Consider the following 23,596-nt stretch of genomic DNA (forward strand, 5'->3'; position numbering starts at 1 on the left):
TGAAAGGCACCCACTGTGTTCACTCCTGCCTTCCATTCTGTTTTTTACTCTGTGGCTAGAGTAGTCTTTATAAAATGTTAATCTGAATCCACCTGCCTACTTACCTCTACATACACATTCCTACTCCTGCCCTAAATCATTCAATGACACTCCTATCTTTCCCCATCACTCTCATTATTTCAGACATATTGGCTTTTCTGTTCTCAAAAGCACCATGTTCCCTCCACCCCAGGGCCTTTGTATATACTGTCCCCTCAGCCTCGGTGTTTTCACTATCCCTCTTGCTGTGGTATCCCCGCTCATCCTTAGGGGAAGTCTTTCCTGAACGTTTCTCATGTGAGTCTGGATCCAGAGCCATTGTTATGTATTTTTATAGCAGCATTTCTCTCCCTTCCTCCCTCTTATCTCAGCTTGTGTACTTATTTGGGAATTGCTTATTTGTTTAAACTCTTATTCTGCATGAGACTGTAAGCTCCAGGATGGGAACAATGTGTCTATTTTTGCTCACCATTATATCCCTAAAGTCTAGTATATTGCCTGGAACATAGCAGATGCCTTATGCATACTTGTTGAATGACTAAATGAGCTCATATAATCCTCCCAACAAGCCTGTAAAAATTTTGCCTGCTGCCGGAGCTCTTCCCTGCTCTGATCTCCTCTAGCGCCTGTTCTCATGGCTTTATAAGATGGAGAGCAACAGACTCTGAAAGACATACAGGGCTCTGGAGCCTGACCAACTGGGTTCACATCTCCCTTCTGCCACTTGCCAGTGTGACATTGTGCAAGTTCCTTAACATCTCTGTGCTGTAGTTTCCTCTTCTGTAAAATGTTAATAATAATAGTACCTTCTCATAGGGTGGTTGTAAGCATCAAATAAGTGATCCTCTGTAACATTCTTTTCTAAGGGCTTGGCACAGAGGGAGTACCCCGTTAATCTTAGTTATTCATATTATTATCAGAAAGAGCATAGATCCTGGGATTAGATGACTCTGGTTTCCTCTCCTATTTGCAAGTTATTCCCTGTGTGATTTTGGACAAGTCATGGCACACCCCTAAGCCTCGGTTTCCCCATCTGTTAAATATTTCAGAGGGGGCCACTGTGCGGTGCGGTAGGATGAGAGTGGAGCACTCAATCCAGTGTCAGCGCCCAGTAGTTGCCTTCCTGACAGGCTCAACAGGCCCCTATTGCATTTCAGACAAGAAGCTCCCAGACGTAGGCTTCACGTCTGCCTTATTTAGGGCTCTTGTCTCAGCCCCCTGTACCTGGCACATGGTAGGTGTTCCATGAGAAGTTCTTTACTGACTGAATGATTCAGTAACACAGGGGCCACGCTTCGCTCCTCTTGGTACCCAACTGGAGACTAGTGCAATACCTAGCATCTAATTGCAATAAATGTTTGTTGACAGAATAGATTTTTTAAAATGGCCATTCATTTCTGTTCCCAGTCCCACTTGAGTATCTGAATGAAACTGAAATTTGTTAACTTATCCTAAATCTCTCAAGCCTAGTATTATCTGTAAAATGAGGCTATTAATAATATCCACTTCACAAGAGTGTTCTGACAAGTACATGAAGAGATACGTTTTTGGCATGTGGAAAATGTTAGTTCATTATTATTATTCCCTTCCCTGAGCCTCAGTTTCCTCATCTGTGAAGTGGGCATCCACCCATTCATTTACTCATTCATTACTTAACAAATAAAGTGTCCCTATGCAGGGCATTATAATTAAGACCTAAGGCAGCTAACGAGATGAACAAGCCATGGTCCCCGCTGTGAGGAACTGCATGTGTGCTGTGGAACAGCAACTTGGCAGTACAAATCCACTGAGAAAAGACCCACAGTGTGTGTGAGGTCGATGGGTGCTAGAGTTGTGGGGGTGGGCGTGGTGGGTGGGATGAGGACCTCGAGTTTCAGCGAGCTCTCTAAGAAGACTGCAAAATGCTGTGGTATGACCAACTCATTGTAATCACCAACATGATGTGGGTTTGAAATGGAGTTGTCCCCTCTGGGCTCCGGTTTTTGCAGCGAGTCTGCCAAATGTGCATCAGTCCTGCTGCAGCCCCACTTTCTACCCTGGCTCCCGGCACATGAGAGAATGGTCCAGGTGTCACGACCAGTTCAAAGAGACACATCCTTCTGAGCCTGTCTTGCCTTCCTTCCCTTCTCCTGGGTCCTACCTTCTCAGGGGACTGAACAGTGATTTCCCTACACTCTGAATGTGGAACACTGTGGGTGTCTCCAACAAATGCTGGGTTCCTGCCTGCTTCTCCAAAGACAAGCTTGCCCCTTCCCAAGGTGGACCTCATGAAGAGATGCTAGGGTATTGGGGATTGGAAGAGGTCAGGCCTCTGGGCTACCGTATCCAAGCAGATAATATGCTTGTCTCTGAAGTTCACAGCTGGTTCCAGGGAACTGACTCCTGCTAATCAAACTCATGGGAGACTGAAATATCTAAATTGAAATTTTATATTTAAGGTAGATGTAGTTAAATGTACATATTGGGGTTTGGAGGGACTTTTTGTCTGCAGTGACCAAAATATTTGCACCTGTTACCTGGAGCACTCCTTTGTTTCCAACTGAAAGAAATGTACATGCCAAGGGTATTTAAGTATCAGGGGAGGGTCTGCTGTCAGAGACCTGCAAAAGGTTAGAAGGATGTCTGAGTTCCAACAGCCCATCCATAGCAGGCCTCAGGGAGGAAGCAAGATTTACGAGGTGAGAGCCCGCCTGGGCTGCTTCTTCTGTTGGGCTTAGGCCTCCCTGCAGTATTTTCTGTCTCGTCAATGGTGCATTTCATTTTAAATTGCAGCTGAAAGCAGATATTTTCCCTCTTGCCTATTACACCTCTTAATTTGTCTCTCCCTCTGCTGTTATTTGTCTCTGTAAAGTGTTTTGCATGAAAGACCCACACAGCACAATTTTGCTTTGCCCTGGGTTAGGCTTAACAGGGAGGGAAGGCACAGGGAGACTTAAGTTTAAGGAGGAAGGTGTGAAGGCTTTGGGGTGGAGACACGTTTCTGGGAATATATACCTGGCAGTGTGTACATATGCGTGTTTTCGGACAGTTCTGCTATATGTCTGTAGGTATGTGTGTGCACATGTCAGTATTTGTATTCATATATGTCTATGTATGCTTTGGTATGATCACTTGGTGTCCATACCTAAATTGTGTGCAAGGATGCACCCACGTGAAATCTCTGCACATATATCTATGCAGAGGAGCGCACATAAACACACGTAGGCATATAGGTACACATGTCACACGGCGTGTGTGGTCTTCTGTGCTCGCACCACTGCAGTTAGCATCTCAGCCTGCCCCACCGAGGGGCCCTGGCCGGGTTTGGGGCTGCGGGAACAGGAAGGCAGAGCAGTGGTCTGCGGGGCTCCAGTGGAACACTGCCTTAGCTCGGTCCACCCGCGGCCACAGCACCCTGGCTTGGCTCGGTCTCCTCTTGCTCACAGCCTGCCACAGCAGCACCACCTTGGATCCCGCAGAAGCTCTGGGAGCTCCAGGGCAGGCCCCCAGCTCCCTGCCAGTCCTCGACTGGCACTGAGGACTGAGAGAGGTTACCAAACACAGCCAGGGCCGCCTGACTATCAGGGTCTCCTGGCCCCTCCGGGGGACCAACAACTGGAGTTGCGCTGGTGGAAAGGGGCTCTGGGTCACTCCCAGTCCAGCAAACGCTGGCCACTAACCAATGGGCGACTGCAGCCCAACGGGGATCCCTCCAAGGCAGCCAATGACCTCGCTCCGCTCTCCACCCCGCCCGCGCCAACCCCGCGCAGCTGGACCATTGGTGCGGGCGGAATGGGGGGGGAGTGTGCGCGGCGCTGGCCACTTGGGGGAGGAGGCGTGGCTTGGAGTGCAGTCTTCGCTCCCACCCTGGCTTAGGCCCCGCACTCCCTACCCCAGCCGCTAGGCCATTGGGCCGGCTGCGGCGCCGCGGTGGTGGACGGCGGGGCGCGCGCAGTGGGCGTGGTCGGCGGGCGGGGCCGGCGGGAGGCGGGGTCCGGGCGCTGTCTCGGTAAAAGCCCGGGCTGCGGCGGCGGCGGCGGCGTCCGGGCGGGTGTGCGCGCGTGTGGGGCGCAGGCTCGGCGGCGGTGGCAGCGGCTCAGCCTGCGGTGGCGGCGAGGACGCCAGCTGCAGCGGGAGAGGAGCAGCCGGGGCTGAGCGCTCCGCGGACCCGGCAGGCGCCAGGAACAGGTGATCCCAGCGGGTTGCCAAGCCCGACCGAGTTGGCGGGGCGGGAGCCCGCACTCCCGGGTGCAGCTGCAGCCGCCTCGCCGCCGCCGGTCGCGGACGGCTCCCGGCTCCGGACGGGGCTTGGGTGTCCCTCCGCTCTCGGGGGCCCAGGAAGCCCTCGGCTCCCGCAGGCTCAGAAGTGACTGCTCCCTCTCCGACGCCTGCTTCCCCGCGGAGCAAAGTTGTGGACGTGTCCTCCTAGCCGAGCCCGGGCGCTGTCGCGACCCGGCGGGGTCGGTGCGCTCTCCGAGAGGCGCTGACACGCCAACCCGCCACCTCCTCGCCCCCTGAGTCTGCCCTCTCTGGAAGCTGCTTCTGAGGCTGAAACTTTGGGCCAAGGGGCTAAGGGCGGCTGGGCGCGGGGACGAGGCCTGCGGGCGCCCCTCCGCGCGGACAGTCTGGGCGCCGCGGACGGCATGTGACGGCCGGGCGGCGGCCGCAGGCTGGAAGGCGCGGGTCCCCGCCGCTGCGAGGAGGGACTGCGCGGCGGCTGGAGGGCAAGCTGCGGCGCGCGGCTGACCGTTGCGGGCCCGGGCCTCGAGCCGTGCCGCCCGGCTCGCCCGGGCCCGCCGAACCGCTGCGCCCCGCCTCGGCGCGGGGGGACTCACTCCAAACTCCCTGAACTAAAGGGGCGGTCCCCGAATTGGCACAACTCTCAGGGGCCCTCACCCCAGGTGGAGCCCCTCGACGACCTCCCCGCGCCGACCCCCAGCTGGCAAGTGCCTGGTCTCCGAGGGCCTCCGAGGCTGGCAGTTGCTGACTGGCCCCAGCCCCGTCCCAGGCCACGATGCTCATGAGGAAAGTGCCCGTGTTCGTCCCAGCCTCCCCGTGGGGGCTGCGGCTGCCGCAGAAGTTCCTCTTCCTTCTCTTCCTCTCGGGCCTCGTCACCCTCTGCTTTGGGGCCCTCTTCCTGCTGCCCAACTCCTCTCGCCTCAAGCGCCTCTTTCTGGCCCCCCGGACCCAGCAGCCCGGCCTGGAGGTAGTGGCCGAAGTCGCCGGCCATCCTCTGGCCCGCGAGCAGGAGTCGCCTCCCAACCCTGCCCCCGCTGCGCCAGCCCCGGGCGAGGACGACCCGGGCAGCCAAGCCAATACCCACCGCAGGAAAGGGTGGCTCCGGCGCACCCACCCCACCTGGCCACGCGAGGAGGCCACGGCGGCCCGGAGCAGCGGCATCGCGGCCCCCAGACCCCAGGAGGAGAGCATCCCCTTTAGCTTTGACTTCAACGCGTTCCAGAGCCGTCTCCGCCATCCGGTCCTGGGGACTAGGGCAGAGGAGAGTAATGAGCCCCAGAGCCTCATTCGAACCCAGAGGGAGAAAATCAAGGAGGTAAGAACTCTCCTCACCGCTAAAACAAAAGACTCTGTTGTCTTTCCGTCCATTTCCCCTGGTCCCACACACTCCCGGGCCCTGGTCTACTCTGGGCCTTCCAGCTACACTGCACCCTCCTGTCTCCCAAACTTTCCACCTTCCCTTCTCCCTGAGCACTTCCCACTCTGCTCAGTTAATCATCCCCACCCCTGACAGATGGTAGCTGAATCACCTAACCAACTTTTTCCCTAACCCCCAGGCTATGGATTTTCCAGTCCGGCTCTCAGCCCAGGTGGTCTTTGCTCTGTCCCTGTGTGAAGTTGTTAGTAAGATTTTTGTGGAGTTGCTAGTAAGGTTCATTAATGGACACCTTCTCTGCTTGCACTGGGCCAAGGGCCACATTCTTTCCCCCTGTGTACCTTTAAGTTCTGACTTCCCCCAAACCCTGTAGGATCTGTTAACTGGAAATACAGGATCTGGGGGGGTATTTGGGGTCCTGGGGGTATTTTGTAACCTAGCCAGCAACCTACAAGCCAGAGGATGTTGTGCCTTCTTACTGTTTCTATTGAGCTTTGAAACAATTGTACCTAATTGCATGTGATGCAGGAAGGAATGATCAATAAGACAGTGGTAATGTTACAGAAGCTGGGAGGTTATTGGCTTAATGAAGCAGGTCTTGAACTTGTTCCATGTAGGGATTATATCAGGGAGGGGTTTCAAAGGATCACTTTGAGTCTGAATCTTAGTTTAAGAAACCAAAAGCAAATGCAGCCTCACCATGAATTGAAAACTGTTGACAAATGCCACTGGTAACTAAGTATTCTGCTTTTACCACCATTAGAGCTGCCTGCATGAGGGTTTTGCCCCCAGTGCAGAGGGGGCTGCAGTGACTCCCCCAGGCCACGAGGGGGCTGTGGGCAAGCTGTGGGCCAGGGTCTCCTCCCTAGAAATGTGAGGATGTTCCCCCTTCCCTGTGGACCCAGCAGGAAAGGGCTGCTTCTGCCTGGACTTCTCGGTTTACTGCAAAGGAGTCAGCATGTCTGCCCTGATTTCCAGGGAAAGCAGCCAGTGGGGTCAGAATCTGCCCTGCCAAGACCTACTCAGAGCCAGTGGCCATCTCAGCTGTCCTCCTCTGCTTGTCTGGACTATCCTCCCTCCCAAAGCCCACCTCTCCCTGACTTCTTGTATCTGCTGTTTCTCAGTTGTTCTATGCTAAGTCCTACTTGGAGACTCTGTCTTAACTAGCAATCACAGGACATTTAGTGATGTCAAGATAGGAAACCACAAAGATGAGCCCTTGTTGTGTACGTGTATGTTCATGCTCTCTGTTTCCAAATTCTTGTTGAAATCTCAGAGGGTAGTTGAAGGCTGGAACTTGCAGTGGCTAAGGAGGGGACATCATTTCTCTCCTTTTGGTTAAGGAACTGTGTTATTGAATATGCACCTGAACCAGCCACAGCACCCTTTCTCAAAGCTGCCTCTGAACACATTAGGCCTTTCTGCCCTTTCAGATCTCCTCAGAGGTCAGTAACTCTTACATAAATTACATAAAACTGCATGCATGTGGTGTCCAGAACTCTCATCAGATTTTCAAAAGGATCCCCAAAAGGATTAAGAATTAACTACTGTCATTTTCAGAAGAGGTGTTTTCTGCATTTGCATGACCCATTTCTGAAAGCCTGGGGTTAGGCTCCATGGTAGGAAGGTTGGGCTGGCTGGTGGGAAAGTTGGTTCTCCCCCTTTATGCAAAGACAGCCTCCCTTGCCAGCAGAGGCTGCAGGAGGTGACTTGCTGCAGAGGCTGGGGACTGGTGGGAGCTGTGGAGACTCCTGCTTTGTAGGTGGATGTAAAATAACGTAATGGGTGGAGGTTCACACTGGTTGCCAGATGTCTGGTCTTCCCATCTGGCATCTCTGTGCACCCTGGAATAGCTGTAGGCCTACTTGCATGCACCTGCAGCTGGCGTTCAACTACCCTCTTACTATCTTGAAGACCTTAAGCTCCTCAGAATGGAGGGGGCTGGACTATAGACACTATTGAAGCCTCTTTTGTTTTGAAGATTATTGTCTCTCTGGGCTTCTTGAGTTTGGCCCACCTCTCCCAAATAACCTGAAAAATGTAGGGCAGAATTTTTGGTTTAGCTGTTAACAGAGAGTTACCCTCTCTGGTGTCCTGTCTGATGAGGAATGCATATGACTCTTGCTGGAGCATGTCTTGATTTCCTTCTCATTTAAATTTCTATCTGTGCCATGCCCAGGGGTAGATTATTTTATAAAGGTGCCTGTTTTCCTTAAAGGGACTGTTGCTTTCCTTTCTGGTTTGTTTATTTCCAGACATGGATTGATTAGACCCCAGGAGCAGAGGGGGAGCTAGCATCAGATAAAAAGGGCTCTGTTCTTATAAGATGAGGTTTTTAAAGTGAAAGTGAACATCGAGAGAGAATCAGAGGGGGTGATAAATGAGAGTGAATGAAGACTGGACACCCAGGCTCTAGATCGTGAAGTGTATTTATAAACATTCTAGTTTGAGAGATGGACATGGATACAAGGTCTGTGCTTATCAGCACAGATAAGATGGGTTGAAACTGCATGTTCTGTGTGTACATTCATCAGGAAACAACTATCATTAGAATGAACTATTTCTACTCACTTTGCAGTCTTAGAACCTTGGAGGAGGCAATTTAGTGAGAACACAGAGAACATGGGTTCAAGTCTTAGCTCAACCATCAACTGTGACTTTGGGCAAGCCACCTCCTCTCCTTCCTGGACCTTACCTTTCCTTCTGTAAAATAGGGTGAGGGAGGAGAGAACAGGCTGGTCACATACACACTTGCTTCCAGACCTGGCCCCTAACTAGTTTGCCAAGCTAGTCAGAGACTCCTTAGCAGCTTGGGTCTTCCCAGCTGTTTTCAACATGTTTTAGTTCCATGATATCAGGGACAGTGGTGTGTTGTTGAAAATGGTGGTGGTGGTGGTGTTCACTATTGTATCCCTAGCACCTAGTCAACAGAAGATATGCATATAATTGATTAAGGTAATTATTCCTATTACCTATTTGAACTTGAACTTTAGAGATGGCATTAAACAGTGACAGCTCCTCAGCTTGGAACCATGAAGAGTAAAGGGGTTGGTGAGACAGTAAAATGGCTTGCTAGCAGCCTTTCCTTTCAGATATGCTGATAATATAGAAAATTATAATTATATAGGGGACTTTAGCCATAGGTGTGTTTCTTACAGGTTCTAGTTCAACAGACTTTTCTCACTCATGATAACAGTTGGCAGTGTGTAGCCTGTCTGGGTTGCCTCCCAATGAAGGGATCACACTCTACTGGGTCCTGCTAAAAATCTTTGGCTGCTTATCTGGGGAACCTCAGTTGTCCCTTCCAGTGAAGGGGGCTTTTGTTACAGGGATTTGGGCAGGCTAGGGGAAGTGGGAACATAGTACTGGAGTGGGGCTGCTCCTATCTAGATGAAGAATGTGGTTTGACTTTCACTCCTACCTGTAGCCTCTCTTCACAGTGCCCTTATGCACCACTGAATGTGGTAGCCCCACCAAGAATTCAAGCTAAGTCCTAGCCACGCCATCAACTCAGGCCTTAGTGGATAATTCCTATTCATCACTGGGCCTCAGTTTTCATGGTGAAACTCAGAGACTGGCAATTATGAGACTCTTCTCTCTCCCTCACTCCTGCCTATTCACTGTTTTGTTTCTGAGCACCTCGAATAGGGCCTGATACCTAGTTGGAGTTCAGATACTTGAATGAGTGGCTATAGTAAAGATCTAGAAACTAAAAATTAAGATTGCTAGTGGCAGAGGCTGGGTCTTCTTCCTGAGGGTACCTGGAACTCTGGGAGTCTCAGAGTAGGGGTCACAGCAAGGTTTGGCGGCTAAGCAGCTCCATGTCCCAAGAGGCCTTTTAAAAGTTGCAGTAATTTTCCAAGTGCAAGTCTAACTTGAAGGGAGTGGAGAGGTGACAGGCATTAGTCAATCCTTTCCTGCCTGGCTAGCACGCATCTGGAGAATGCCTGGGTCGCCCTGGAGTGCCTGAGCCCTGGCAGGGAGCTCCCCCGCCCCGACTCTTGCTCTCTGTGCCTGCTGCGTTAAGTCTCCAGGACATTGCTGGTTATGATTTGTGACTATGTCTGAATAAGTCATCTTGGCAAATGATCTTTGCTCCCCATTAATGGGCTGGTTCATTAGTCGTGTGTGGTTTCTCTGTATATCTGATTTATCGCCACTAGCGCCAGGGACAGGTAGGAAAATTGAAAGGCTTTGGGTTCAGATTCATGTGAATCTGAGCTTATGAGATGTTTAAGATAATTAATATTTGGATCACCTTAGATTTAAATAGCTCTCCTTTGAAGAGCTCTGTTTAAGTTGTAAATCCATTGAAGATCTATTTTTCCTTTGTCCTTCAGTTTCACTCTTGTACTGCTCTGTGATACTTTTAATGTAGATAGGAAGGCTGGTCTCTAATAATTGGTCAGGTCCCTTGGGAGACCCTTACCTCCTTAACTCAGGGACACACCTCATCCTTCCTTAGAACTGAGTATTGCGAGTGAAGCTTAGAACATGTCCTCACCAGGTGTAATACCTGCTGGTTGAGTGAATCTCACTTTCACTTTGCCTTATACCATCAGTTTAGGGACCCAGGTGCAGGCATTCCAGGAGCAACTGCTTCTCAGGCCTCACATCCTTAACTCTGTCTTTAATATTAAGGTCTAGAAACAAATAGTACAATGACTTTTAAAAGTCAGCTGCTTATTTCACACTGTAGTTAGCAGGGGGAGTAAGACTGTAGATTCCCCTGCGGTTTTCAAAGTGACTGATTTACATCCGAGCTCAAGAAATGCCTTTTCTCTAGCTTTCCCCGAAGACTGATCCATGACTCTACTAAAAATAAATATTGTGATATAAATCAGGCATACTTTGCTCAAAGGGACTTACATCTTTTCTCTTATTGAAAAAAATAAATCGGGCTTGCAGAGTGGAAAGCCCTGTGCAGGGAAGCTGTTTGGTAATCTAGGTGGGCACCTAGCCTTGTAGGTACTGCCTCTGGCTTAGGGAAGGTGCCTGCCTCTGCATCCTAAATTAAGGGAGGTGGTGGGAGCTTGAGGAAATTCTTTCCCTGCCTTGTTTTCGTTGACCAGGTCAGGAAAGCCTGAGCAAGGGAAAGATGGACAGGATTCAGGAGAATAGTTGCCACAGGTGAATTTGTGGATATTTATTACATTACTTTGAAAGAGGGGCCGTGCATGCATGGAGCAGGGATGAGTGTCATGAACTCATCAAGGGTTATTATTATTATTATTATTCCAGTCCTGTGTACCTGTAGTCCAAAAAGAGCAGGCTTTAAGACCATTCAAACAATAAGCCTTAGTTCTTGATTTCCCACTACCCTGGGGCCACGGCCTTACACACGTGTTTACATAATTTGGGGAAAAGAAACAACAGACTTTCTTAGCTCTGTATTGTCATGGCAGATGATGATAAGACACCAAATTGGAGCCCCCTGGAAGAATTCTGAGGACTCAAGGACCTTCCTTCCTCATCCTCGCTCAGCTCTGGGGCCTACTAAGTAGCCAAAACAGAATAGTTTTGCTTCTCTTAAATGTCGAGTTGATGCAGCTGAGATGACTATAAGTCAGCCTGCTTTTTGATGTCTCTGCCTGCAAAGAGACCACCGCTGCAGGCTGTAGCTCAGTGTGGTGCGCCAGTTGTAGGCATTTTCTTCCCTGAGAAGGCTGTTTTCTAAGATTTGGGTTGAGAGCTCCCCAACTTGGCAGGCAGGCAGTCAGAAAAGCCCTTTTCACAAGGAGGTCTGAGTATGTCTCTTAACTCTGAATTTTCATTAATTAAAGGGTACCAGGGCAGTTGTCCACATGTTTTAGTGCAGTACCGTTAATGGTAACTTTTATGGGAGAAACTTTGGCATACTGATCAGTGTCCTCCTTGATAGATGAGTGATAATTGTGCTTTTATCCAGCATGCTCTGTATTTCGGCTGCTCCGAAGGTGAACTTTCTAGGTAAACAGTTTTCACTAAATAGCAATCATTTTCTGTGGCTGAAAAATAGGAGATTTTTCTCTCCTCCTTCCACCTCTGCCATGACTTGATGATCACTATAAAATCCCCTGGGTAATACAGGAATGTCCTATGGGCCCCAATAAGTTGTAGAGATAAGACTTGGCCTCTCAGTATCTGTTCCTTGTTTTCTTGTCTTTTTTAACAAATAAAAACAACACTGTGATGCAGGTACTATTTAAGTATAGCAAAATGCACAGATCTTAAATACATGGTTGGCTGAATTTTAATAAGTGCAGGAAACCATGTAAACCACACACCTATAAAGATATGGAACATTTCCACCACCTCTGCTCCTTCACAGTTAATCCCCCTTTAGCTACTTCTCATCCACTGTTTCAGTTTGTTACTAAACATTTGTTCTGCCTTTTCTAGAACTTCAAATGAATGGAGTAGCACAATATATGCTCTCTTAGCAAGGCTTCTTTAACTGAAGATAATGTTTCTGAAATTCATCCACATCATGTCTATCCATATTTTTTTCCTTTTTATTGTTATATGTATTCTGTTGTGTGACTATACCCCATTTGTTTATCTGTTTACCTGTTGTTGGACTTTTTGGTTGTTTCCGGTGTTCGGCTATTATGAATAAAGCTGCTATGAGCATTTTATGTACAAGTATCTATGTAGGCATGTTTTCATTTCTTATGTGTAATTATCTAGGAGTAGAATTGCTGGCTCGTAGAGTAAATATATGAAGTAACTTTATAAGAAAATGGAAACACTTTTTCCAAGTAGTTAAGACCACTTTAAATTCCCACCAGCAATGTGTGAGAGTTCTGCATGTTTGTCAACATTTGCTATTGTCCACCTTTTTATATTTAGCCATTCTATATAATGTATAGTGATACTTCATTGTGGTTTTTATTTTTGTTTCCCTGTTAATTATTGATATTGAACATCTTTTCATGTGTTTATTTGCCATTTCTATATCTTTCTTTTAAGTGTCTATTCAAATCTTTTGCCCTTTTTTTAAATTAAAAAAATGGGGCTATTTTTCATCTTATTGAATTCTTTATATATTTTGGATATAAGTCCTTTGCCAGTATATATATTATAAATATTTACTCCCAGTCTATGGTTTGTCTTTTCATTTTCTTAATGGTGTCATTCAAAGAGAAGTTTCACATTTTGGAGAAATCCAGTGTATCAAAATTTCCTTTTATGGTTAGTACTTTCTGTGTCAACTTAAAAAATAAATCTTTGCCTTCCCCAAGGTCATGATGATAGTCTCCTTTTTAATTTCAAAAACGTAGTCATTTTATTTTTTAATTTTAGGGCTCTTACCTACTTCAAATTAATTTTTGTTTATGGTGTGAGGTAGAGGTTGAGGTTCACTATTTTACATTTAGATGTCCAGTTGTTTGGCACATTTATTTATTTATTTATTATTCATTCATTCATTCATTCATTTGTTTATTTATTTATTTATTTATGGGAGGAAGGCAGAAGCTTTTATTTAAAGATAAAGCGAGAGGACAGAGCTCCTGGTTCACATCAGGAGGGAACAAGAGAGTCCCTGTTTGGCACTATTTATTGAAAATTCTTTCTCCATTGAAATTTGATGCCATGTTAGATTAATTGACATATATATGTGGTTCTGTTTCTGGATTCTTTCATTCTATTGATTTATCCTTATGCCAATTCATACTATCTTGGTGCTGTACCTTTATAGTAAGTTTTGAAAACAGGTAGTATGATTCCACCATTTTTGAACTTCTTTTTCTAATAGCTTTGACTATTATAGGTCCTATGCGTTTCTGAACATTTGAGAACAATATTATCAGTTTACATGATAAATTCTGCCAGGATTTTGACTGGGTTTGCCTTGAATCTTTAAGTGAAATTGCAAAGAATTTCTATCTTAGTAATATTGGGTCTTTGATCCATGAAGGTGGATCTCTTTCCATTTATTTAGAATTTCTTTAATTTCTCTGAACAGTATTTTGTAGTTTTCAATGTAGAGGACTTGAACGTCTTCTAGTAACTATATATCTAAGTATTTTATATCTTCTTTTCTGGTGAGAATGCTAATCTTTAAATTTTTGTTTTCCAATTGTTTCTTGCTAGTATGTGGAATTACTTAGACTTTTTGTATATTGACTTTGTATCATGTGACCTTATTGAATTCATTTATTAAGTTGTTTTTGTAGATTCCTTAGGATCTGTTATGTATACAGTCATGTCTGTGAATCAGTTTTACTTTTTCCTATCCAATGTTTATGCCTTTTATTTCTTTTTCTTGCTTCATTGCACTGGCTAGGACTTCCAGTTCAGTGTTAAATAGAAGTGGTGAAAGTTGACATCATTTCCTTGTTCTTTTTTTCTTTAAGCATTTTTTTTATTATGGTATCATTAATATACAATCACATAGGCCACATTGTGGTTACTAGATTCCCCCCATTATCAAGTCCCTACCACATACCCCATAACAGCCACTGTCCATCAGCATAGTAAGATTCTACAGAGTCACTTCTTGTCTTCTTTGTGCTATACTGCCTTCCCCATGTGCCCCTCTACATTATGTGTGCTAATTATAATGCCCCTAATCCCCTTATTCCTCCCTTCCCCCCACCCTCTCCTGTCCCTTTCTCTTTGGTACCTGTTAGTCCATTCTTGGGTTCTGTGAGTCTGCTGCTGTTTTGTACCTTCAGTTTTTTCTTTGTTCTTATACTCCACAGATGAGTGAAATCGTTTGGTACTTGTTTTTCTCTGTCTGGCTTGTTTCACTGAGCATAATACCCTCTACATCCATGATAGGATTTGTTTTCTTCTTATGGCTGAATAATATTCCATTGTGTATATGTACCACATTTTCTTTATCCATTCATCTACTGTTGGACACTTAGGTTGCTTCCATTTCTTGGCTATTGTAAATAGTGCTGCGATAAACATAGGGGTGCATATGTCTTTTTGAATCTGGAATCCTTCACTCTTAGGGTAAATTCCTAGGAGTGGAATTCCTGGGTCAAATGGTATTTCTATTTTGAGTTTTTTGAGGAACCTCCATACTGTTTTCCACAATGGTTGAACTAATTTACATTCCCACCAGCAGTGTAGGAGTGTTCCCCTTTCTCACCAGCATTTGTTGTTGTGTGTCTTTTGGATGTTGGCCATCCTATCCTAACTGGTGTGAGGTGATATCTCATTGTGGTTTTAATTTGCATTTCTCTGATGATTAGCGATGTGGAGCATCTTTTCTTGTGCCTTTGGCCATCTGAATTTCTTCTTTGGAGAAGTGTCTGTTCAGATCCTGTGCCCATTTTTTAATCGGATTATTTGCTTTTTGTTTGTTGAGGCTCATGAGCTCTTTATATATTTTGGATGTCAACTCCTTATCAGAAAAGTCATTTATGAATATATTCTCCCATACTGTAGGATGCTGTTTTGTTCTACTGATGGTGCCCTTTGCTGTACAGAAGCTTTTTAGTTTGATATAGTCCCACTTGTTCATTTTTGCTTTTGTCTCCCTTGCCAAGGGAGATATAATCATGAAAAAGTTGTTCATGTTTATATTCAAGAGAGTTTTGCCTATGTTTTCTTCTAAGAGTTTTACAGTTTCATGACTTACATTCAGGTCTTTGATCCATTTCAAATTTACTTTTGTGATGGAGTTAGACAATAATCCAATTTCATTCTCTTACATGTAGCTGTCCAATTTTGCCAACACCAGCTGTTGAAGAGGCTGTCATTTCCCCATTGTATATCCATGGCTCCTTTATCGTATACTTGACCATATATGTTTGGGTTAATATCTGGACTCTCTATTCTGTTCCACTGGTCTATGTGTCTGTTCTTGTGCCAGTACCAAATTGTTTTGATTACTGTGGCTTTGTAGTAGAGCTTGAAGTTGGGGAGCATAATCTCCCCTACTTAATTCTTCCTTCTCAGGATTGCTTTGGCTATTCGGGGTCTTTGGTGGTTCCATATGAATTTTAGAACTATTTGTTCCAGTTCATTGAAGAATGCTGTTGGTATTTTGATAGGGATTGCATTGAATCTGTAGATTGCTTTAGGCAGGATGGCCATTTTGACAATATTGATTCTTCCTACCCAAGAGCATGGGATGAATTTCCGTTTATTAGTGTCCTCTTTAATTTCTGCTAGGACTGTCTTGTAGTTTTCAGGGTATAGGTCTTTCACTTCCTTGGTTAGGTTTATTCCTAGGTATTTTATCATTTCCTTTTTCTTGATCTCAAGGGAAAAGTATTCCGTCTTTCAACATTAAGCCTGATGGTAGGTGTCGGTTTTGATAGATGCCTTTTATCAGGTTGGGGAAGTTCTCTTCTATTCCTAGTTTGCTGAACATTTTTATCAGGATTGGGGTTGAGTTTTGTCTAAAGCTTTTTCTGCATTGATGGAGATGATCATATGGCTTTCCTCTTTAATTCTGCTAATGTGGTGAATCATATTTATTTTAAAAGAATGTTAAACTAAACATGCATTTGATTTTCTGATATTTTGTTAAGACTTTTTGCATCTATGTTTGTGAAGGATACTGATCTACAGTTTTCTTATAAAATCTTTGTCCAGTTTTGGTACAGCATTGTTGGTTTCATAAAATGAACTAATAAGTATTCTATTTCTGAAGAAGTTTGTGGAACACTAATATTACCTGTCTCTTAAATGTTTGATAGAATTCACCCTAAAGCTATCTAGGCCTAGAAAATGTGTGTGTGTGTGTGTGTGTGTGTGTGTGTGTGTGTGTGTGTGTTTGTGAAGTTTTAAATTATTAATTCAGTTACTTTAGCAGATACAAGGCCATTTAGAATTTCTATTTCTTGTGTCAGTTTTGTCAATTTTGCTTTCAAGGAATTTGTCTATTTTACCCATGTTGTAGAGTAAAATTGTTTCCAGGATTTTTATTTTCCTTTTAATGTTTGTGGGATCTGTAATAGTGTTCCCTCTTTCAATCCTGATGTTGGCAATTGTTTCATTCTTAAAAATGGTTTAGTTATTGGTGTACCAATTTTCCTGATCTTTTCTAAGAACCAACTTTTAATCTTTTAAAAAATACTCATTTCTGAATTTTATTGATTTTCACTCTTGTCTTTGTTTCTTTATTTTTGCTTATTTTGAGCTTAATTCACTTTACTCTGACAGTCTGCCTGTATCCACCTAACCTCTTCCAATCTTCATTCTGCTGGTATATTTTGTTTCTACATAAATAATAAACCTTGTAATATATTGGTATTATTTTTGTTTTAAACAATCAATTTTTTAAAATTTTTAATAAATTAGAGTCTTTTTATTCACCCATTTATTTACCACTTACAGTGTTCTTCATTCCTTCTTACATGTCTGAGTTTCTATCTGGCATCATTTTCTCTTCAGTCTGAAAAACTCTTCTTAACATTTCTTGTAGTGTAGGTATGCTTGTGAAGAATTCTTGCAGCTTTTGTTTATCTTAAAATGCTTCTACTTTGTCTTCATTTTAAAATGTTATTTTTGTTGGATATAGAATTTTAAGTTGACCATTTTTTTTCTTTCTTTACATGAAAAACCCATTGTCTCTTAGTTTGCATTGTTTCTGATGAGAGAGGTTAGAGTATATTTCCTGGCGTGTAATCTTTCCCCTCCCTTTGGATACTTGTAAGATTTTATCTTTAGTTTTCAGCAATTTGACTATGCTATGCCTAGATGTGGATGTCATTGTTTATCTTACTTGGAGAATGTTGAGCTTCTTTGTCTGTGGGTTGATGTTTTTTCATCAAATTTGGAAAAATTTTGGCTTATATTTCTTCATTTTTTTTCCTTTTCCTTTCTATCTCATTTTCTTTTAGAACTCCAGCTACATATGAGTTAGATTGCTTGATATTTTCCTACAGGTTGCCGAATCTGTTCATGTTCTTCCCAATCTTTTTCTGTGCTTTGGTGTCAATAATTTATATTGACCTATCTTCAAGTTCATTGAACTTTTCTTGTAGTTAAGTCCACCCAATGAATTTTTTATTTCAGGTGTTTTTCTTTTTTTTTTTTACTTCTAGAATTTCCATCTGGACCTTTTTTTGGTTTTGTTTCTCTGCTATTTCTTATCTATTTCTTCATTGTTTCATTATTTCCCTAAGGCACATTTATAATCACTTCAAAAGCTTTTTTTGCTGTTTCCAACATCTTTGTTGTCATTAAGTCTATACCTATTGACTATTTTATCTCCTAGTTATGGGTCACATGTTCCTACATTTCTGCCTGTATCCACCTAACCTGTTTTTTAAAATTCGGTGCCAAACATTATGAATCCTACTTTTTAAAGATTCTAGATTCATCTGCTTTCATTCAGTTTTTCTCCCTTTCTGTCAAGCTGTCAGCTGTCACTTCTTGTAAATGTCAGAATGCTTGCCTCTGGCTGCTTTATTCTCTAGAAACTTTTCTATTCTGCTATTTTCTAACCTGCAGTTGGTCAGGAAACCATTCAATCTAACTTGTTAGCATTACATGCAAAACAAATAAGCTCGCTAAGTAGGTCTCTAAAGACTCCTGAATCAAGTGCATGAAATTTAATGTACATAGTTCAGTATAGTTTAGATATTTAAAGATATTTATTTATTTTTTGTAATTGACATTAGATATATGAAATACAATTTTGTGTTGAAACTATATCCTGAATAGAAACAACAGTTCTCAAAAGGATTCCTAATTTCTGGTTGATGTCGGCTTAAAGTATTTGTGCATTTTTTGTTCATCTGTCAATGTTCAAAGAAATATTTGTTTGTGTCTGTGTTGTTCCATCAGCCTCCATCAGTGTGACTTCCTTTCAGGGTTTTTTAACTTGTCAAATATTTTCTGCTTACTTTAGGTATAATGACTGCTTTTAAACTTGATTTGTAAACCCCTATATTGAAAAACAGAATTGTTTGCATAGGCCAAATTACTGAAATACTTATCAGCTAAATATACATGGTTGAAGGATTTCCAAGGTGTGTTTGTGAGATATGATCTCTTATCTCCCCTCATTCAGGAAATTTCAGAATGAACTAAATACGGTATCTTATTGCAAAGGCTACCAGTAATTTCATTTGTTTCATTTGGGTGGGATGTTGAATAAAAGTTGTAAGTCTCTTATTTAAGATCCCTCTTCCCCGTTGTCACTCCTGGAATGAGCTTTCAGAGATTAAACCTAAGCTTTGTAAGTAAATGTTGGTTGCCTGGGAAGACATTTCAGCACCATTTTTTGTTTTTCTGTACTTGTTTTCTTGACCTAAATTAACAATCTTCCTTCTTTCCAATTCTCCCAGAAGTCATTCTCCATGTCTGTCACATAACTTACAGAGCTCTGGAGTAGTCGTGGTTTTTGATTATAAGAATCAATAGGAAAAGAAAAGTTCAGTTTCTTTCTTTCAGAACCGGACCTTTTAGAGAACAGCCTATACAGTATAAGGAAACCCTTCATAGAGTCAAGTTCGTGTGTTGACAGAAAAATAGCAGCTCAGTCTAGAGACTTCTCTAGCACTTGCAGATATAGGCCATCCTGGGTATGTATGTAAGGGGCAGAGACTTCACACTGGTGAACTTCCAGAGGTGATACTGTGTAAGAGCTTCCCAACAATCATGTTAGGAGGTCCATGTCTAGTTATTGATCCACGAGTAGCTATGAATGGTACCTGAGTAGCATCAGTCCAAATGAGCAAAATACATTAGACATTTCCTATGATTAGACACTGGATTAATTAAAGCACAATAAGATTCTTTGTGCTCTTACACTCGGCACCAGCCAGAGCAGAATTCCAGTTTGTCAGCCTTGGAATTTGATGTCATCTTGCATGTTAGAGAAAGGGTTTCTGACTCTCTTGTCTTTTGTACCCATTGTCTTTAAATCCCCAGGGAAAATCCCCAGGAGGTCTGCTTTGAAGGGCAGTGGGGGTTGGGCTGGGATGATGCCCACCCCCTAAGGGCAGATCAGATAAAAAACTCCTGTGTGTGTGATGTTCTTTGTAGAGCCTAGCATCACATTAAGAGTTTAGCTGATTCCTACAATGGCTTTGTGACATTCAGGGCATGGATTTATAATCTCATTTTAGAGCTGAAAGAATGAGAGCCTGAAAAGGCAGTGGCCACCCTCAGGCCCAGCCAGTTTAAACTGTGATGGGCTGACTTAGACCTCTCGTGACTCTGGTTGACATTCTGTTACATCATCTGGAGGCTCTTGGGTGATAATTTAGAGAAAGAACTTTCATTTGGGGATAGAATAAAGTAGAAATTGCCAGTCTTGATATGTATTCAAAAGAACTGGTCTGGTGAATCTTTAGAACAGGGCTTCTGGCCTTTATGGCAGCCTGGAACTCCGTGGGAAATTTTAGTAAATATTGACACCAGAGTCCCTCCCAGAGATTCTGATTTAATTGGTCTGGGGTGAAGCCTGAGTCCTGGGATTTTTTAAAACTTCCAGTTGGTTCTAATGTGCAGCCATGCTTTAGAATTCATCTGTGGTAGTTGTCTTCCCCTAGGCTGTCTCTCTTTTCTGGCTATATTTCCCTTTTACCCACTTATGGAAAAGGTTGAACATTTCCCATGTTTATTAAGACTTAGACCAGGATCAGGTGAGGAAAAAATGAACTGGAGAAAAGACTAAATTAAAACTGAATTTTCCAGAGTTAAGAGCATATACTGGGTCACATGATTCAAGAAAAGTCATAAATTTATTAAAACTTTAAGAAAAAATATTGAAAACACCAACTATCTATTGAGCCTCAGTTAGACACTGCATGCTATGTGAGCTAAAGGAAAAACAAAGATGTATCTCTGGCTTTAAGGAATTTTATAGTGTAATGTTGTCATGTGTCTAAATCATTTCCCATCACCTACAGATGCACAAAGGGAGGGAAACACTGGCTAGTTGCATTAATATTTGCCTGTTCCACCTGAATCTTTTTGGGGGAAGCAAACAGAACATAAACATCTGGAGTGGAAATATTTGTTTGTCCAGATGTAGATTTCCCAAAAGGCAATCACCTGCCCTCCTGTGGCTGCCTCTGCCACATTCCAGTCAACAGAGTAGCCCTTTCACATTGCTGTTTGTGTCTTAAAATCAAGTAACAGATGCTCAGGGAAATGGAGATATTGAAGAAGTGAAAAAGTGGAACCCAGTCCAGGTGTTCAGACTCACAGCAGCAATGTCTGCAAATTTCATATCATTTCTGCCTTCCCAGGTGTGAGATGTGACTTCACCTGATAATTGCTGTCCTCGTTTAATCTGATCAAATCCACCCAGGCCACTCCTGTGAAAGCTACAGGAGGTGAGAATACACTATAGATGAGTGTGAGTGTCCTTGCCACAGCTTGGTGATGGTCCCCTCAAGAGCTCTGAATTCAGAGCAAGAAACCTTTGAATTCTCAACTTGTGCCAAGTTGCAATCATTCTTTAATCTGTCCCAGCCATTTCCAGAAAATTCTTTGGCTGATGTGACATATAGAACAAGTCCTATTTATCCCAAACTTATTTCAGCTTCAAGGGGTGGACATTTAGTGTGGCAGCATTAATGGGGAATCAGACTTCAGAGAAGAAATTTCCTTCTGTTGTTAAATCTGATGTTGAAGAGGCCTCTGGCTGCAGGAAGTGGTGACGAGGATGGAGGTTGGCAGATGGCTGTGGCTGTGGCTTCCTGGAGGCCTGTGTGGAGAGATGATTGTTTGTATATTGGTTTTCATTTATGTATTGGTCTTATTTTTATCTTCCTGAGGTACCCAGATGCTATGGTGATAGATTGGTTGGAAACGGCTCATTTATCAGGGTTCCGTGGGGGACGTAGGTTTCCTTCTCGTGTGCAGCAGAGTCTAAAACGTTTAATTAGATGCTGAGGCATTTCTGCATGAGTCTGTCTCTGCCAGTTCTCCCAGGTGAATGCTGTTCCTTAGGTTGTAGGTGGACTGGGCTTTTCAGGGCCTGACCTCCTCTCTATTTTGTCTTGATGTAATCTTCAGTCCTGCTTCCTTTCAGCTGCTTTTTTTACCCCCTCTGTCATTTTTGTTCTAGAAACTGCCTCCATGTGACTGCTGGAGTTTGCAGAGCTGATTTGTGTTGGAAATGTAGTTGCCAAACAGGTCCAAACCAGACTTTATGAAATAATGTAGTTGAACTGATACACAGTGTGAGGAATATTAACCACCTGCAGCTTATCTGTTTTGTTTAATTCAACTTTTTCAGAGAGCCTGCCTTGTTCTCCGTGCACATAAGTCAATGCCCTAGATGCCGAGGATGCAAACAGATGAAGCTTCTGTCCTCAGTGAGTAGAACATCTAGTCAGGGTGCAATAAACATGTAGCACCACGGAGGTGCCCAAATAAAGGGCGCAACAAAAGACCAGAGAGTCACATCAGTTTGAAGTGAGCTTGGAGGAAGGGACAGCATTTCTGGCAAATGTAGAGAATAAAGGGGTAGTGGGCTTGTGGGAGAGCAAGAAGCTCCATGTGCTGCATCTGGGGAGGTGTCATAGGTATGGATTTGGGAGGCGAAGTTTGGAACAGCTGAGGTTTCTGCTTGGAGTGGATGGGGACATCAGGAAGTGGGGGCAGAGAGAAATCCTGCAAGAGGGGAGGTAAATTGAATTCTAGACATGATAAAAATGACTTGCTTGTGAAATTGAGGTGGACGCATCCAGCAGGTGGTTGGAAATACTGTTTGGGACCAGCTGGGGTGCTGGCACAGGAGATGCAGATTTAGAGGTCATAGTAAGGCTTGCCAGGGACTGAAGGCTTGAGTGCAGAGCCATTCAAGGAAAACCTGGACTGAAAGGCACAGTGGACCAAAGCCTTCGGGAGCTCCATGTTTTAAAGAAGAAACAGAGATACGGGGAGAAGGTAGAGTCAGGCAGCAGAGGGACCCACAGAGCCATGCTCGGTCCCCAGTTTCCTCTAACCAAGAGGTCCTGACATACCTGCTTACCCTCTTACCCCTGTGAGCAGCCATCAGCCTCGTGGAGATGTGGAGTCCAGGGTCCTGTCCTGAAAGGCTGGCTCTTACTCCCCGTCCGAGCCACAGAGGACTGCCTTCACTGGCCATGGGCTCCTGGGCTTTCCTTCCTGCCAGCATCAAGGATTAGAGTCTGTTTTCTGATGGGATACAAGGACTCAGTATCCCACCTCTGCTAAGAAGAGCTGGGTGCTCTGAGCTGCCTGCTTTTTTTTTTTGACTTCCCATTAAGATCCCAGCAGCCAATTCAAGGGCAGTGTATGACTCTCCCGGCCAGGTGCTGAGTGAGCCCACCTCGCAGCCTATGCCTTGTCCCAGCAGAACATGCGGAGCCATTCTTCTGCCTGCTTTCTGGAAACAGGAGGTGTGCATCTCCAGCCTGGCTGCACATTAAAGATTTGCAGGCCACCTCCTTCATCAGTTGATGAGGCAGCCATGTGTGGTGGGATAGGCACCATTTAATCTTCATTGCTGTCAAGGAAAGGAAGAGACGGCGGAGTAGTAAAGGCACATTTTGTCTTTTCCTGGTGACCACAAGCAGGCAGTGGCCAAATAGACACCAGCATGTTCTTTCCGGCTTGTGGGTGTAATCCTCTGCTGCAATGGCAGGGCTGTCTTGAAACCAAGCCCCTGACCATAGAAGGGAGGGGCACTTGGCAGGGTCCCTGCTGCAGCTGCCATCTAAGGAATGTCTCAATGGTATTTGCACCCCGGCCACCCTTCCAGATTTTCTCCTGGTATCTGAGCTGCAGAGACCACTCTGCTTCCTGGCCCCAGCCTGGGACTGGAAATGGACTCCTCAGCGGGCTGTATGTCTAGAGGACATCCTTGAAGCTCTGGTGCCAAAGCAGCCATGTAGTCTCAGCTTTTTCTTTCTTACCCGAATCATTTTAACTTTTCCTGTAGTAGCTTGAGCAACTCAGAGCCTGAATATTTAGGTTAGTGTGTCCCCCTGGGGTAGCAGGTAAGGCGTGGAAGTTCTGGCTCGTCATGGCAGAACTGAAAAGTGTGTGGTGTCTTCCTCCCCTAAGTGCCTGACTGTGTTGGGTTGC

At 44.4% G+C, this 23,596-nt stretch overlaps 1 protein-coding gene across 3 annotated transcripts in view; it reads left to right on the plus strand.

The window, feature by feature from the left end:
- Positions 1-4,013: 4,013 nt before the first annotated feature.
- Positions 4,014-23,596, plus strand: part of MAN1C1 (mannosidase alpha class 1C member 1) — a 148,983-nt gene continuing 129,400 nt past the window's right edge. The window contains exon 1 of one of the 3 annotated variants that reach the window (XM_037017792.2): positions 4,014-5,572. In XM_037017792.2, coding sequence (XP_036873687.1) covers positions 5,033-5,572 — 540 coding nt within the window. In that variant the 5' untranslated portion in view covers positions 4,014-5,032. The remainder of the gene's footprint in view (positions 5,573-23,596) is intronic. The other 2 variants (XM_037017791.2, XM_037017790.2) reach the window with 2 other exon arrangements.

This window comes from Manis javanica, chromosome 4, assembly GCF_040802235.1.
Source record: "Manis javanica isolate MJ-LG chromosome 4, MJ_LKY, whole genome shotgun sequence".
In the NCBI taxonomy this organism is placed as follows: domain Eukaryota; kingdom Metazoa; phylum Chordata; class Mammalia; order Pholidota; family Manidae; genus Manis; species Manis javanica.